This window comes from Nipponia nippon, unplaced genomic scaffold (genome assembly GCF_047370975.1).
Source record: "Nipponia nippon isolate SJK-2023a ecotype South Korea unplaced genomic scaffold, ASM4737097v1 scaffold_2, whole genome shotgun sequence".
Lineage (NCBI taxonomy): Eukaryota > Metazoa > Chordata > Aves > Pelecaniformes > Threskiornithidae > Nipponia > Nipponia nippon.
The window spans coordinates 57850702-57867770 of NW_028262336.1; the positions used below are offsets into that span (position 1 = coordinate 57850702).

General features: G+C 42.6%; 1 protein-coding gene across 5 annotated transcripts in view; it reads left to right on the top strand.

The window, feature by feature from the left end:
• The window catches only part of CYFIP1 (cytoplasmic FMR1 interacting protein 1), an 86561-nt gene that overhangs the window by 11280 nt on the left and 58212 nt on the right, over positions 1–17069 (top strand). For 3 of the 5 annotated variants that reach the window (XM_087758537.1, XM_087758540.1, XM_087758535.1), the window contains exons 2-4: positions 15200–15323; positions 15494–15583; positions 16987–17064. In XM_087758537.1, coding sequence (XP_087614663.1) covers positions 15207–15323; positions 15494–15583; positions 16987–17064 — 285 coding nt within the window. In that variant the 5' untranslated portion in view covers positions 15200–15206. Of the gene's footprint in view, positions 1–4826; positions 4902–13173; positions 13322–15199; positions 15324–15493; positions 15584–16986; positions 17065–17069 lie in introns of those variants that run through there. The other 2 variants (XM_087758536.1, XM_087758539.1) reach the window with 2 other exon arrangements.

Below are 17069 nucleotides of genomic sequence, written 5' to 3' on the forward strand. Positions count from 1 at the left end.
TTTGGACATGCTCTCAGTTCGATCACACAGAGAGGGAGTAGTAAATATAACAGATTTGGAAACTATTGATAGTTATAACATATACCTTGTTACAAGTGGCCTCTGGCAGACCTTATTCTTCTAGGGCATTTTGTTAGTTTTTGGCAACATTGTTATTTGAATACATAACAAATGAAAGCCACCTATATTTGTCCTTTTTTTGTGCATGTGTGCAGCAGATCTGTAACGTGAAAGCATACTGTAATATGAAAGAAGGACATTTCAACATTGTGAAATATGATTGTATACCTACAAAAACTTACTGACAACTTAGTAATGGTACTTACATTTTAAGCTACAGACGTCGGTTCAGGATTCTTCTTTACTACACATCTGCCCTTAGAAGCTGATGTTTGTAGGGCTCAGGGGTACGCTCTGCTGGGTAATACTGATAACTGAGAGTGTGTATTGATTTGCTTCTTTTAAGTATAATTCCATTAATCCACATCACCTGCCTTTCTAGTGGTAAAATTAATGTATGATGCATTGATGAGATTTGCTACAGGAAGGCAGAGGGTGCAAAATAACAGATAATCTTTCTATCTCTTGATACCAAAAATGTTGTAACTCATCTCTTGGGTAGCTCCTTATCTCTTACACCGGCAAAAAAACCTGAAGCTTGTTTTCTTCATAGGACTTAAAAGATTTTCTCTGTGCCAGTATGTACTGTTTGCTCTCTACCTCTATTATGTCTGTAAATATATGTGCATTCATAAATGTGTGTGTTGTGGAGAAAATCCTGTCTTCAAACAGTTCAGTGTGTTTTGGGAAAAGTGGCAGTCTCGGACTTCTAACTGTAAAAAGTAGGGTGATGGTAAACGTGGGTATGGCACAAATAATTGTCGGGCATTTGCCACCTCAGCAGAAACCCTCCTTCCCTCAGGCTAACCATCAGCAGGACAGCAAGTGAATTTATAGCTGTGCAGCCTTTCTAGAGAAAGACCATTGTAGGGGAGGTGATTTAAGGTTGTGAGCAGCAGAGCTGAGAGCAGATCTGGCTGGGGAGGGCGCCCAGCTCTCCAGGCCTCCACGGCTGGGAGGTGGTGGTCCCAGGGATGGCTAGGAGCAGCGCTTGTGCTGTGCTGCCACATCCCTTCCCTACATCTTCTGTAGCTGTTTCATCCCACTAGCACTCTGCTCCTGCTGTCAGGGACCCAAATGGGACATCAGTCTCGTGGCCCAGTGAGGCTGGGAGCTCAGGGAGGGCTCTCGGGGTGGAAATCCCTTTGTAGCCAAACAAGCTGCTTGCTGGGCGCTCCCTGCATGGGACTTACCTGGCTGTGGTCTGCCAGCTACGGATCTGCAACCTTCCAAGTCACGCAGCGAGGTCGCTGTTAAACTCTTCTCAATAACCTGAGAGAAGTCAAGGTGAACGTGGCGGTCTTTCAGTTGTGTGGTTGCTCTCTGTTTCTGCGTGTGTGTTGCTGGGACGGGTGCCCTGGCATAGGCGCAGCTTAAAGTGAACGACCTCCCCAGGAAGGGAGGTTCTACCTACTGACTTTAATAAGGCTTTTCTTATTTCAAATAATTGGGTAACACTAACATGTGAGGAACTGACACTTCTGTTCTTGCTTTCGTTAGAGGTAAATGCCAGGGCATCAGGCTGCAGTGCCCCCCTTTCCCTGGTTTACAAAGCAGTTACTCATGGAGTGAAATTGCATGATTTCTCCATGCTCGGACCAGATGTTGGGAGATTTTTTCTCAGTTTAACAGTGTGTCTCTCAGCAAGCCTCTCACAGGGCTGGTTTCTGCAGGTCTTCTTTTCAGGAATGTTGGTCAGGAGGTACTAGAATGACCAAGCAACTTCTTAAAGCCAAGAATCACTCATTTGGAGCAAAAAATGCCATTCCCCCTCCCCTCCCTCCACTGAAGGGCATCTTAAGACTTCAGACAGTGTGTAGACTTATGCTTATTAGATGGCACTCTCTACAAATGATTAGCAGGGTTGAGTCTTAGTAATGTTCTTATGAATTAATACAATATTAAGTAAAAGAAAAAAATTAAATGGTGCTTTTGGTTTTAGAAACAAATACTCAGTTTTCAAAACCAGTACTGTGGTTTTCTGTTAGGACATGAGTCTCAAGAGTTGACATGCTAAGTAGTGATTCCAGCTGTTGTAAATGGTACAAGGAGCTTTTAGAGATGCGTGCTTTATGCACTGCAGGTATACAAGAGATTTGTTTCCAGGGTTTAGACAAAAATATGGTAGTGCTGTATGTTACTTTAGAATACTTTAATTCTGATAGGGATATGGACACTTGGCTGGCAGGAAATAAAAATGCTATAGACCTGAAATCGATTTATGGTCTTCTTTCAGTATAGCTCTAATTATTTTAAGTGGGTTCACCGACATATTAAATCAATAAGGAGAGTGCACTGAATTATACATTCTGAACGTAAAGTTCAGTCAAACTCTCATGACACATTGCTCAGGGTAGATGTGGATGCTCATCAGGTGATATCAGAAGTAAAGCTTTTGATGAGTTTTCACTGAAACTGCATATTTTCATGTATTGTACAAAAATGAGAGTATAAAATGTTGCAGATGATGAGCTCTTTTACAGGAAAAAGAAAGCTTAAGAAACTAAAAGTTATTTGCTTATTTCCGTTTTCTCCTCCACCCTGTCCTGTAGTATTTCCTTATTTTTTTGAGAGAACTATTAAATTATAACTTACTTCTTGTCTGATTCTCCCCCTCCTCCCCGAAATGTATGTAGTGGTACATTTTTTTTTAACAGCTTCTGATGCCTGTTTTTTTAAAATACCTAATTTTGCAAAATTGTACATTATTCTTGTACTGTGTTGGATATTAACTAAAAAGCTACTTTTAAGCATGAATAGTACCAATTTGCCTAAAGTATCTTCCAGTTTATTTTTTGGTTAAAGAAGCATGCTTTTTTTCTTCAGTGAAAGTTGAGGGAGTTGTACTGCTGATTTTAGTAAATACTTTCAGGTAGAGGGAAGGAGTGGGAATGACAGTGTGCAGCCTCTGTTTTTGAGTCATTTTTATTGAAGCCTTCAGTCACTTTTTAAAATAAGTCAGTGTCGAAGCCAGACGTTCATCTGCAGGTTTGCATTGAAAAAGCCTGCTGGATGTAATTAATGCCTGGCATGTTGTTGGGGGCCTATGCTGTAAGACAGAGCTGGATGCATAATCCAGAAGAAGAGAAGCAGTGAGACTGACCTTGGAGCAACCATGTCTGGAAATGGGCTCAAGGAGAGAGTGCTATCTCACTCTCCCCTGAGAAAACAATGTTTTCTTCTTTATTTCTTCCCGGCCTTGTGAAATGACAGTACAGTTCAAGAACTCACATGCTTAAATAAACAGTTTGTCTAAGGCTGAGGGGTTGCATTATTGCTTAGATCGAAATCTAAAGACTCCCGACTCTTGCCTTTCTCTCGATCTTTGTGGGTCGTCTCCCTCACCTGTAATGTGGCAGACTGGTGCTCAGCTCACCATCCACTGCTCCTTTCAGCATATGCACACAGGTGCGCCCTTTTTGATTAAAGTAACAGCAGTCCGTCCGTCCCCCCCCCTCCCCAAATACAAAGGATAACCAACCAAACCCATGTTGAATAGGCATGAGCATGAGCAATCTGTGACAGTAGTCTTTCTGCAGGATGAAAGGTGCTGTGTCTGAGCAATGCTGGGTTAACTCTGAGCGCTCTTCTTTCTGGGGTGGTTATTCCTTCCTCGTTCTTTGCAGAATCCTTACATTGGGAATGTTATCCTTGCTAAGAAACGAGAGAGCTTTTCACAACTGCTGAACATGCCATAAGCGCTGTGCTTCAGCGCTAAACTTCAGTCTTGCCCAAAGCAATGCTGTGCAGCATTGCTCCCTAACACACCCATGCAACAGCAGGGAGAATCAGAAGCAGAAGTATGGAAGACATATGCGTTGAGGACAGCTGCAGGGAGACAGCAGCGCAGCAAAATGGCCAAAGCAGCAAAACAAGAGGAGAAGATTAAACAACAGGGGAGGGGAGGAGTGAACTGGGTGAGAGGAAAAGAACGTGAAAAAGAGAAGGGGAAGGAGTTAGTCAAGAAGCAATAAAAAGAAAGAACTGGAAGTTGAAGGACAAGCAAAATGTAAGTTGCAGTTGATGCAACTCAAAGATGTAGTATCAGGGGAGCGTTAAAGGCGTGAGGCAAATCAGTGTAGCAAAACAGATCTCAGCACACCTAACCTAGAATGAGACAACAGTTAAATCTTTTAACTTCATTCCAGCCTGAAGAGAGGCCAAATATTGTGGAAGGGTTTTTAATATGTATGTGAGTTTAGGATTAATACTGAGCTGCGTTAGTATTTTGATCAAACATGGAAAAAATGTAAGAATTAGTAAATCAACACAAGGCCCCTCAGCCATCTAGCTCCACCAATAGCAGATTTAAAAATTTTATTTCATATTTGTGACTTATATCTTGGGCTTCAGGCTTAGGTACGTAGATAAAACAAACCAAGCAAAGTGCCTCTGTGAATTCTTGTAGCACAAGTGCCATTGCAGAGGGGGTTGCATGCTGCTGACCAAGCTGCAGTGACAGGCCCTCCCTCCTTGTTCACATGTGTGGGATGCCTTTGGAGCAAACTTTACAGGGTTATGCTTCTCCCATGTCATTGTAGTAGATTCTCAAATAAAATGAGTGGCAACAAACAGGATCAGTTTCCCGTTTTTGAAGTGTGTGTATTGCACTATGCTTGAGATTCCTGTGTGGGGATAGCATTTGACCCTACGTTTTATCAGCAGGTTGTTGCATCTCTCCTCCAAAGCTTCAAGATGTGGAATGATACTGCAGATGCACAGTACTAGCCAGGCTGCGTATTCAGGTACCTGGTGATTACTTGCTGCATCGTCCACTGCAGGTACTGCTGCTGTAGAATTAGTACATGCTTATCCATGTGCTACTGCTGGCTGCTAACACAGCAGGAAAAGATAAACCCGCTCTTGTGCTAACTTTCTAGCAAGAATATAGTGACTTCAGCCTTGTGCTATGATATGGGAGTGCTAGGGTTACATGATGTTCTCTAATTGTGGGAGAGTTTCCTTACTGATGTTTTAAAAAGGAGTAGCTAGTAGCCCTGAACCTGGTGGCAGGCATCAAGAAAGGTGATACTGTCCCACCGTGGCTCACCAGTCTTGATGTAGGCTTCGTCCAAAGAGCCTGAGAGTTCCCATTCATAACCTGTTGTGATGATAGTAGGGTGTCGGACGTTCCTGTCATTGGAAATGTGCTTGAATTCATTCAGGACGTTGGAAGGGAATGCCTATAGTTAATTGACAGGCATGACTGATTGTCATATGAGTGCTGGTAGTTAGTGTGTCAGTGAGCTGTTTCAGCTACATGACAGCATTGTTAGCAGTGGTGTCCTCCTGACCTTAGTTATAGCATGGGGAGGAGGGAGGGAGGGAGGGAGGAAGGAACAGTACTGACTCATGAAAGCGTGGCTTTTTAGGTTGCATAAAGGGTGCTGCCATTGCTTACCGAAGTACCTGATGCTGCACAGAATTCGGTGTCCGAGGGGATAAGGCTGGTGTATCACTGAGCACTTGAACCTTTGTTGCACAGTCATAGCATAGTTATTGCTTGTGGAAAGAGAAGGGAATAGCTTGTTGTGATGTTTCCCTGCAGGGGGACTGAAGCTGGACCAGTAGCAACGTAGGCTACCTTAATGAAGAAGGTTGCGTGAAAAATTCATACATGACTGAACATATAAAGTGCTTTTAGTTTGGGAAGTTGAGATTTTCTGAAGAAAAAAAAAAAAAAAAAAAGATTTTCTGTGCTTTAGCATTATGTTTTCCTCCAAATCTGTGTCTGCTCTTGGAAGCCTGCTTCCTCCCCTGCACCCCTCCAATGGCAGGGCAAAGCAGTTAATGTGAGCCACGCTGCCCCGTAGGAGTCTAATACTAAATTAATTGTTTCCATTATGAGGCCATTCTTCTGGGACTTGCTGTGGTGCTGGGATGGGATAATTCAGCGCTGGAATTTTTGTTTTCCCTTTTGCACCTATTGAGCCTTTTTTATTCCAGTCACAGACGTATTTTTGAAAGCTTAACAGTATGTCAAATCTGTTGCACAAAGGACTGTCAGCTGCTGTTTGCTTTCTTCTGTCTTTTCCTTTAATCAGGCAGGCCAGTAAATGATGTGAAAAGCATTTTTCTTTGCTTCTTCAGCTTATGCAAATCTGTTGCTTAGGAACGAAGAGGAGCTCCAGTCCCAAAAGGAACATCTTATGCTGATCCCCTTGGCAAAAAGGCAGATTGTGCCGTCCAGAGCATGGAAAAAGAGCATTCGAACGGAGAAGATCCAGCGTGTTGCTGTTCTCTGAAGCACTTTAGTTATCAGTCTGTTAAAATGTTTTCTGCTCAGTCTGAATTGATAGGTTTAATTAAAATAGAACTAAAAGGGAATTTTTGAGAGAGGTCTTGGAGGTTTGAAAGAAAAGTGAATATCGCAGTAATTGCTGTGCTGTTCTTGGAAGAGAAAATCCATTCCTTTTGTTAGCTCTTCCCTTCACAAGGGCCTTTTATGATCAGTCTCATGGTTTAACTTGAGTAGGAATATTATACAGAATATTGAGTCAAATTTTCTTCGTAGAAAAATTATTTCATCCGTCTTCTGCAAGCAGTAACACAGAAGAATGACACAATGGAACAGAAGAAACCTGAAAATGTTGTGTTACTGTAGGGATAAAGCTTAACTTCTGCTGATGTGCAGACCAAGCCTATTCCTGTGGGAATGTTGTCATTAGTTCCCCTGGAGTTTGCCAAGATTGGTCCCACAGACCCCAGTTTAGCAGGCCATTCAATCATCTTTTTAAATTTATCTTTATTTTAATTTCTCTCTGTCTGTGCATAGACCGCAGAATGCCTTTGTTCCTCCTTTTTGAAGGGTATGCCTCTCTTCTCCCTCTTTAACTGTTGTACATAGAATTTTCTTGATTTTCGTTATGGTGTTCTGTCCTGCAAAGTAGGGTAGGCTTTGCTTTATTTATTTATTTATGCGTGCCTGTTTTAAAAAGACAAAATAACTCATGTGGATACATATTTCAATTCATGGATTGCACAGCAATTGTAATTTTCAGTATCCATGCCAGGCTTGAGATTTTGTTTTAATTTAAGATTCAAAGATGCTTTTGCAGACTCTAGGAAAGAAGAGAGGCAATGTCAAGGGAAGTGCTGTTTGAAGCACAGACAGACTTCCTCTTTGTCTTATTTTGAGCCTGGGAACATGTACAAGCACTTGGAGATCAAATGCGTCTACTTAAAAGCAAAGCAAAAAAATGTGTCCCGTGGACTGAAAAAAGGCATGGGCCATCCCTTCCCAACACTGCTTTTCAGTCAAATGAAACAGTGTTCTCATTTGCAAAGTCATAAAATATTCTAAAACTTCTGTAATCCAGCAATTTTTTGTTAGTTGTTTAAACTCCACCTTAATTATCTCACTTTTTGGCATGATTCTTCTCCTTTTTTGGATGCGAAACAATGTTTTTCACTTACAAATTTCAGCGTTTGAGATCTTTTTGGGTTACGTAGAGCAAGGTCTTACCAAAAACAATTCCCTGACCATCCTGAAACACCTCTGCTTTCTGGGGCTGTATTCTCGTGCTAATATTTGCATGTGTTTTATTGGTGTTGGATGTATGCTAATTTTAAGAGCTTACATTGTACTGGGTGCAACCGTAGCCTGCATCTCTTCTTGCCCCACTTGTGCAGTTGCACTAGCATGTTGCTGAACAAGCGGTGGTAGCTTCTCCTGCAGAGGAGAAAGAGAGAGGAACTGTGCTCAAGCAGGTCAGGCTTTGCTGATCCTAGCTCAGAGCTTGGCGTGCGGCCCCTGGCTGCCTGCCGCAGCCCCAAACTGCTGATCCAGCCTTCTGTCCCCCAGGGCCCCAACCTCTCCTCTCGAGCGGTGGGAACTTGCCCTGCAGTTATGGTAGCCGTAGGATTTGTTTCTCCCGAACTGTCTCAGGCTGTTTGAAGTGCATTTTGAATGGGTTCACGCTTCTTTTAAACGTGAAGTTTCCTTGGAACGTATGGTTAAATGACTGGAAATATTTGTTTTTTGAGATGTGTATTTAAGATACTAGTATCCAAGAATGGTGAAGAAAATTACTGCCTGTGGTCTGACCCGTAGGGTTTGTAAAAATGAAGAGTTGATGATAATTTCAGTGCTCAACCCTCTCTTTTGTATCTGAATGATGACTTTGTTTTCCAGGAGAAGCACTTGCACTGTCTGTGTGAAGTAGGGCTCTTGCGTTTCCCTCTGCGCCCTGTTGCTTTTCCTTAATTACAGAGGAAGGTTAGCCAGTGCTGTTACTTGTCTGACTCTTCTCACCCTGAGATTCAGCGTAGCTCAACTCGTTGCCCATTTAGCTCTTCCCGCCTGCCTGGCCAAGTGCGGCTGGAGGTTGTGGTGTGTGCGTTTGGGGCAGGGAGGGAGGGGGTCTGTCTAAAGAGAAAGCAGCGGTAGGTGGGCTGCTCTGAAGAGGATAGGACCTCAGGAGGGGTTTGCTCTGGTATCGCCGCCATGGGGACAGCCTAGGCAGCTGGCGGTTTGTTCAGGAGCAGATGGGACACGCCTCATTTTTCAGCACCCATTTTCAGAGTCCATCCAAAAAGTGGGATGAGTGAATGGAGGAAAATTATTTCATCCGTCATGTTTTCATCTGCTACTACTAGCTTGCTGCAGCCCTTCATGCCAGGGCAACTTGAAGACCCAACTGAACCCAGCTGAGCAAAGACACTTGTTTTACTCTCAGACTATTGGGACATTGTGGTAATTCAGCTGAAGTTAAACTGAAAAAAGCACAGATCCTTTATGTTATTGTCTCTTTCATACTTTTTTTTTTTAAATTTATTTATTTAAGGAAATCGGCATTCATGAACAGCTGAGCTGTTGCCTAAATGAGGTGAGCCTTTGCTCACCTTATCAGCTCGAGTGCCCTGGGTAGTGAGGTTGGCTGCTGCGCCTCTGTGTGTAATACGGGTGCTGGGGAGGGGCTCCCTCTCCGTGGCACTGCCTGCTCACCCCTCAGATCATTCCCTTGCTGTGCTATCAGCTAAAGCCTTCTTTCATTTTCCATGGAAGTTCACCGTCCAGGGCACAAGATGAGCACGTGGTAGCAATAGACCTAGTTGTGTCCATCGCCTGATCTTTCCAGTAAGCAGCAGTATGGCAAAAGATGCGCTGTAAGGAGCTGACAGCAAAAACCATCTGGAAATTGTCACTGCGTCCAGATTGTTACCTGCTGCAGCCTGCCATGTTTCAAGTGGGAAGACTGCTGGCTTACTGGTCTGATGGTTGTGTGAGGATAAATCCTTAAAGACTTCGAGGTGAGGGTTCTCAGGTGTTCCCAGGGTGTCAAATCTTTGAGTGAGTGATGCAAAGGAAAAGATTCCTGTCAGCTGTGGGATTTAGGTTTTAATTATTTTTGTTTATTTGAGGAAAGGTTAACATTGTTACTCCTTTTTCCAAAACAGAGGGCAAGGATTGCCATAAAGTGAATGCCTCTGCTTGCTGTGTCGTAGTCTACATCAGTGTCTTCTGAAGAAAAGTTGCTTTCACCATAGCTTGATACTCTCTACTTTTTTTGTTGCTATTGTTTGTTTTTTGTTTTTTTTTTTTTTTAGCAAAGGTCTGAATGATACCATTTATCTCTTTTCTGTGGGAATGGTCACTTGACAATCTTAGTCCAGGGGGGATAATGCCAGTTTGCAGGTAATTTAAATGGCATATGTACTTGTACCTCTCCAAGGAGTTACTTCCCATTCTTTCAGTATATATTTTCAGGATACTCAATGTACCTTTTGATTTTGTCTAACGCAGCCATAGAATGTCATCTGATAATTTTTGTGGTGATGTGCTTTACTTTTCATCTGTAAGTAGATACTATCAAACCCAGTTATCTGAGGTTGAACTTATGTTGGGAATCAATGCTTTGAAAAGCTCAGCTGGATAGACTCTTAAGGCTGTTAGAGGCCGTTTGTGGGAAAGTCTTGGCCAAATGATTGTGGCAGAGGGTAAAGAGGAACTGCATGGTAATTCTGCATTTATAACAAAGTCTCAAGAAGCCTACAGTTACCTAAGTTCCTTTGCTTTACTCATGTTTATTTTTTCTTAAACTTGGCTGCTAGCTACAAGTTACATCTGTTGGACTGTGTGCGCCGTTGCGTACACAATGATACGTTGGTAGGTATAAGAACTATCTCCTGTCGTCAAGCATCGTTTTCCTGTTTTAGCTATTTATAGACTGAGTGCCTGAGTTGTCTCTTGATCTTCTCTTTGATAAATAATCTGACCTGCTTAACTCTGTCACTGGAAGAAATCTTAAAAACTTGGGTTTTTTTTATAACTACTTAACTCCCTAGAATGCGGAGGAATTCTTTTAACTTTGAGCTTGAGAGCTGAATAGTGTTACAGCAGTCCTCTCTCTCACAGCGATTCTGAAGTTAATGCTCTTTTCTCTACTCTCTGCTTTCTTAGTCCTTACCTTCTGGTTTTTTATTATTTCTTATGGTCACTTTTCTATTTTTTTGTCCAAAAGACTTTTCGCCATAGTTTGTTCCTGTTCAATTTCTTTCTTCCAAATAGTCTAAGCCTCCGGAGGCCTAAAAGAGCAAGGCTGAGAGATGCATGCTGGCCGTTTTCTCATATGCTTGGAATTAGGAATATAGATCTTTTGCAAAGACTTCGACATTATTCCGTAAGGATGGAGATGTGAAAACGGTGTCTCTGTTAGGATTGACGCTCCTCCAGAGCAGTGTTGTGAGCAGGGCACTGCATACCATGCAGTTGCATGGCTGTGAACAACAGTACAGAATTATGACATTTAAAAAAGATTGGCCAATCTTTTGTCTGAATACGTTTCAATAAGTCAGCTCTGAAGTTAAATCAAAAGGTAAACAACGCTAAAGGGACTTCAAGGTCTGGTGCCTTTTTTTGTTTTGTTTTTCTTGTGGTCAAAATGCGACGGAGGCGGCTCAGTGAGCATCTCTGCAGCACAAGCTTTTCTGAGCAGGTCATGCCCAGCCAGTGCTCATCTCCTTCAGAACTGAAGAAAAAGAACATCTTAGTTTAAGCTAGTCAGTGGCCTTGCACTGACATACTCAAAGTTTCCCTAAAAGCCCTGTGATTGATACCTCTGATCCTTGGACACGGTGGGACTCGGCACTGTAAGGCAGAAGCTTGTCTGTGCAGGAGACAGGAATTTTCTTGCTTTGAAATCCAGAAAAAGGAGCTGAGAATCAGCACAGATGCTGCTGTCTCCTGCTTAGAAAGCTGGTTGTGCTCGTCAAACACCAAAATTTGGCAAAACAGCATGCTGGCATATGTGATGCTCTCTGCTGGAGAGAGGATGTCAGATAACGAATGGTTTTTAATTAGGTTGTGTATGTCCAGGAAAGCATGTTCTTGGAGTGCGTTTTGAATTTACTGCTGTAGTGATGGGTCCTGATACAAAGATAAAAAGAAAAAGAGGATTATTTCAGAAATAATTCTTGCACGTCTTCTACCTCAGGTAGGTACAAAGCTGAAAACGCAACATTGTAGGAATTTAGTAAGAAAGTAATTCTCTCAGCTTGAGTAAATTTACTAGTATAACTGTAATTATCAGTATGACTACAGTGTTTTAATCTGCTCTCATTTAGGTAAACTCCTAATCAGACTGCAGCTTCTGAATTTTTTAAGCAGGTCTTTGAAGTTTCTTATGTTCTCTCACATTAAGGAGTCTGTTAAAGTATTAGCTTCTCCTGCGCAGTAATTTCACCTGTAATAACTCATAGTGAGTGACTCTTAAGGAGGCAAAACTATCCAGTTTTGTGTCTTGGGAATTTTAATTTTCTTAATTTTTCTGAGATTTAGGGGGAAAAAAAAATTCTGGTTTTGCCAGCCCTCCATCATTGTACATGAGAAACAGCCGTTGTCTTTTGGAGCTGCTTCTGTTAACAACAACAGCAGAAACGAAAGGGGGAAAAAACCCCCAAACTTCAAGGAAATCTCTTCTGTCCTGGTCCCAGGGCTTCCACATCAGGCAAGGAGGTGGCACGCACCGTGCGGTGTCACCTGGCTGTGGGACGTTGTTTCCCGGCTAACGCGGTGTAATTGTGGCCGAGTTCCAGCTGTTCCCCCGCCACCGCCGTTGTCAGACCTCTGCTGCTCGCTTCCCGGGGGGCAGAGGGGAAGGGTGAATCATGCCCTCGCAATGTTTGCAGATGTGTGAAGGTTGGGCAGGAAGGTGCTGCTTCCTCTTTAACATCTTGCTGGTACCAGCGTAGAGTTGAACTTGGCCAACGAAACACCAGGCGTGTCGATACCTTTGGCAAAATTACAAAGTGGAGCTGTCGGCGAGCGACCTTAAAACAAGAAGGCTTTATAACAGTCTGCACCCAATTACTTGTGTTTTCCTGGTTCAAAAAATGCTGATCTGTCTTTGGGAAATCATGCTGAAGGGCTTGGAAAAATGTGCCTTCCCGTGTTTCTTTTCACAACCCAGAGGGCAGCAGGAAGCTGTTGTTTCTTAGCTTGTGCCTCTGGCCTGCTAATGGCGGTTTTCCAGATGTGTGCTATTAAATAGATGGCAGTGTAGGTGAGATAGGATTTTGGGTTTGCTTATGCTTTGCTTTCTATTTTAAAATTATTTTCCCAGTATTAAAAAAAAAATCCACAGATAGTCTAATGTCCGATAGTCTGAACATAGAAGGTTGATGCTGGAGGATAACCCCTGTGCAATTGTAAATATTGAGGCCAAAAGTGTGCAGGTGTGCTTTCTGATATAGCCCGTGTGGGGATTAAGGGCTGTATCTTCAGAATATTTGCTTGTAGTGCTGAGGAAACACAAGTCAGGAGCCTGGCTTTTGTGGATCCCTGGCTGTCTCCTGCACCAGGGACCCGAGTCATCGACGGACCAAGTTTTAGGCGGAGGAGGAGGACGTGTGCTTTGGGGAGAGGTTGTCGATACTTTTCCTGCACTCAATAACGGCTCCCCTTTACGTGGATAAGAGCAGTAATTTTTGGTGTAGAACAGGCAGCCATTTTTTGCTACGGTTTTTGGAGCATGGGTGGAGCAGTTTTTTGTAGCACGCCCCTGTCGTGCTTTCTTGGAGCCAGCGCTTTGTTGTGCCCGTTTGCTTGTCCTGCGGTGCAGCGGGGGAGACGGCTGTGGGCCCATCGGTCCCACCGCTGGCGCGTCCCGGAGCAGCCGCACGGCCAGGTGTTTTTGCTTTGATAGAGAGCCTAAGAGGAGGAGAAGTTTCAAGTTGGGAGGAGCCTCTCAGTTAAACTAACGTATGTAAAGTGTTGTGTTGTTTTCTTTTTTAGCTAACGCTTGATCTGTAAATACTCAGACCAAAAATTAAAATACTGTGTATGCTCTGTCTTCTTAGCAACTCTCTTCCCTTTCCTTTAGGGTAAAACTGTTGAGAGTCTGACCTGCTCACAGGACTTTGGCCCAGACGTGGAATTTTTTTGGCATTTGTTTATGTATCGAAGGGGGGACGCCGTGGTTTTTGCCGGTCTTTAATTAGAGAATAACTGCGGTTCTTGTGAAGGAGCTTGAGCTGGGTGTAGGCAGGTGTTGGGCAAGTGTGCTGGTGCAGGTCTGCCAGCCAGCACTCCTGTCAGTCCAGTCCTTCCTTGTTTTTCAGCAGGGATTGCAAATTGCACAATGTGAGTGTGTGTTTATTTATTTTAACAAAACCTCATATACTCAGGCTTGAAGCAAGGTTTGGGCTGGGATTTCAAGAAGCAAAAGGCCTGTGGACCTTTCTGATGGTGGTTGTTCAAAGTTGTCGGTGAGCTCTCTCTGTACGTGGTGCGTTAGTTCTGTGGCGGTGGCTTGGGACGAAGGGCTGGTCTCTGAAGGTAGATAGGTAATTGCTTCTGGCTGCTTCCTTCCCTTTGCTTTGGGTTTTGGGGTTTTTTTGTCAGCTGAGACCTTCCTTGGAGTTAAAGCTGTTGTTTCTGTGTGGCTTTCTCCAGGAAACCATAATTAGGTAAGAGAAAGTGAGTTTTTTCTGCCAGGCCACTAAAAGAGCAGTGAGCGGGGGGATTGCCAGCCCGTCCCGGCTCGCTGTCTCACAGTGAGTCGTGGTGAGATCTGCTCATTCCCCCACTGCACGCAGGGATGGCACGGCTCCACGGGGCTGACACGTGCCAGGCAGGGCCCCACTCCTCTGGGCTGCAGGCGCTTGTGCTCCTGCCCTCCTGGTTAGAGCTGAGGGCAGCGCTCAGGCACTCCCTTCATAGCAAGCGCATGGCTTTGCTCTTGAAAATGGGGGAAAACAACTTGCAAAGCCCTATAGAAAAAAAAAGACAGCTTGATTAGAGGTGTTACCTTAAAAATGAGCAATTTTTGACTCCACCAAGGAGGATGAGTAGGTCATTGATTGAGTTGTTCTTCACCCCATGCTTTCTTCCTAAAATTTCTTCTCGTTGCTGTTCTTGGTTCAAACCCCCATGCAGTGGCAGCAGTCAGAGGTGTATAGAGATCGCCGTGACCCTGAGGGGTTTTGTGCCTCTCTATCACTAACTACTCACAGTGGATCTGGATGTCTTAGGACATGAAACACTGGCGACTGCTGGCACCTTTTGACAGCCAGGTCTCCTGAAGATGAGCTGGCAGTTGTATCTGTGGATAAGGGTTTGAAGACTCATCAGCTCAAAACTGAGACATTACAGGAAAGTTTTATACCTGCGCTTGTTACAGGATTTTTCTGTGTTTATTGTAACTGAAGCAGAACACAGAATAACTTTCCTTCTAGTTTAACCAGAGAAGGTTACATAGTAGTTTTCCTTTACTGTGCATTAGAGGTCATCCTTTTTTTTTTTTTTTTTTTTTTTTTGTGTGTGTGTATTTCTGGTGTGCAGCCATGGGGGAAGAGAAACATTTCTCAACTGGTAAGAGTAAGGAGGAGGATGTTAGTCCTCAAAGTCTTTTTTTAAACTTGTATACTAAAACCAACTGGGTTTCAATTTGACTGTTTCCCTTCCGTTATGGTTGAAGGGAAACTGCACATTTCCTACAACATAAGTAGTTCCCTGCTCTTCATATTACTCATTTGTTTTCTGTGTGTATAATAACATATAAAAAGTTATATGTATCTGTATATATATATATACATATATGTATATATATATATATGTATGGATGTATTTTTTAACCAGGTGCAAAATGACTGCTCAAGTGACACTGGAGGATGCCTTGTCCAATGTGGATCTCTTGGAAGAATTACCGTTGCCAGATCAGCAACCATGTATTGAACCCCCGCCATCATCTCTGCTTTACCAGGTGTGTTGTCATTGCAGGAAAAAGAGTTTTTCCATTTCCCATTTCTGTTAAGAAAAAGATTACGTGCTTTTCACAAAAACCCCAAAACCGAAGTGTGCTTATATTTGCAATATATATAAAAATTCTTTTCCCTACCAAGGATTAAATTCTGCATTTTGCTTTCTCCGCAGCCAAACTTCAACACTAATTTTGAAGACAGAAATGCATTTGTCACTGGCATTGCAAGATACATTGAGCAAGCTACAGTCCATTCTAGCATGGTAAGTAGATGTTCAGTTATATACTTTTGTGTTAACTTGGAATAAAAGGAGAGGAACATGTCTTCTTGCATTTCATTGTAAGAATTGTAGTCACAGAAAACCAGAAACCAGGTTACCTACAACACTTCCAGGAGGCAATGAGATGAAAAAGTGTGTGGCTTTTCTTTGTTCATATATGTACTTGATAATTTTAAAATGCTCTTTCTTCTTGATCAGCCAATGTTGCTCAAAAGTTTCTTGCTTTTACTGTGCATTTTTCCAGTATTCTGAGGTGAGTTGGTTGTATTGGCAGGTAGCTGCTGTAAATTGAGTGAAAAATTACCTTCTGTCCCCCCAAATTTCCACTACTTCTCTGTTAATTTAGTGGTGTTGAAGGCTTTTTGTTTGCTTCCTCACTGTGGAGTGTGTATGTTAGTGGTTTATTGGCATGCTTTTGTGTAAGGTATTCTGTGGTTTTTAACAGTTCCACAATACAAGATAAGACTTCATACTAGTAACTCCATCCATCTCTGCTAATGGTGTTGCTGTTTTGGGGTACGAAAGAACTTCCAGGCTGCAAATGCCTGTCTGTACTGAACTTATCGTTGTTTCATGGCAGTCTTGGAAAACGAGGGATAATATATCTTGTAATTCTGGAAACCAATTCACAAACAGTGGAATGGGCAGGTTAAGCATCTGATTACATGCTACTGAAAATTATATAAATTTACACCAATCTAATCTTAAAATTATCTGGCGACTCCTTAATCTGTTTTGATTGTTTGGATGTTGTAGGCCCTCTCCTTTGACATGTAAAAAAGGATATTGCTCTGCATGTGCTGATTGTTTCATCCTTGACCATTCCACCTGCAGTACCTGAGGTTAAAAAGAAAAACAATCAATCCCCTGCTCTTCAGATTAGCATTTTTATTTATAGATCACAGTGTCTTTAGTTTTGGGAAGAAAGAACAACACAAAACCCAACCTGATCTGGGGAGATAATTTTTGTCAGTAGGTAGGCATAATTGCTGCAGTTGTTGATTAGTGACTGGGAGGTGTTTGTTGGCTTACATGGTATGAAGATGATGATGTGAATTCTCTCAGAATTAGGTTGGGTGCTAAAACAGATGACTGAGAATAAATGACATTTTTTTTAGCTATTGGATTATAGCCAAGCTGGACATCAGTAGCTGGTCAGCTCTAATACATGTAATATTCCAGCTGAGCCTATGAATTATGGTAATGTTATTTTACATACATAGAGTATGATATATCATTCAGCTTGCGATATATTTCTGTTTGTACGTATACATTCTGATAAGAGAAATAGGTTTGTTTGGACAAGGTTTTAGAATGACGGAAGACAAGTGGATTTAACCCTTTTGTATTACAATGCCTAATTATGCTAAGTGTGTTTCTTACAGAATGAAATGCTAGAAGAGGGTCAGGAATATGCAGTCATGTTGTACACATGGAGAAGCTGCTCAAGAGCCATTCCTCAGGTAAA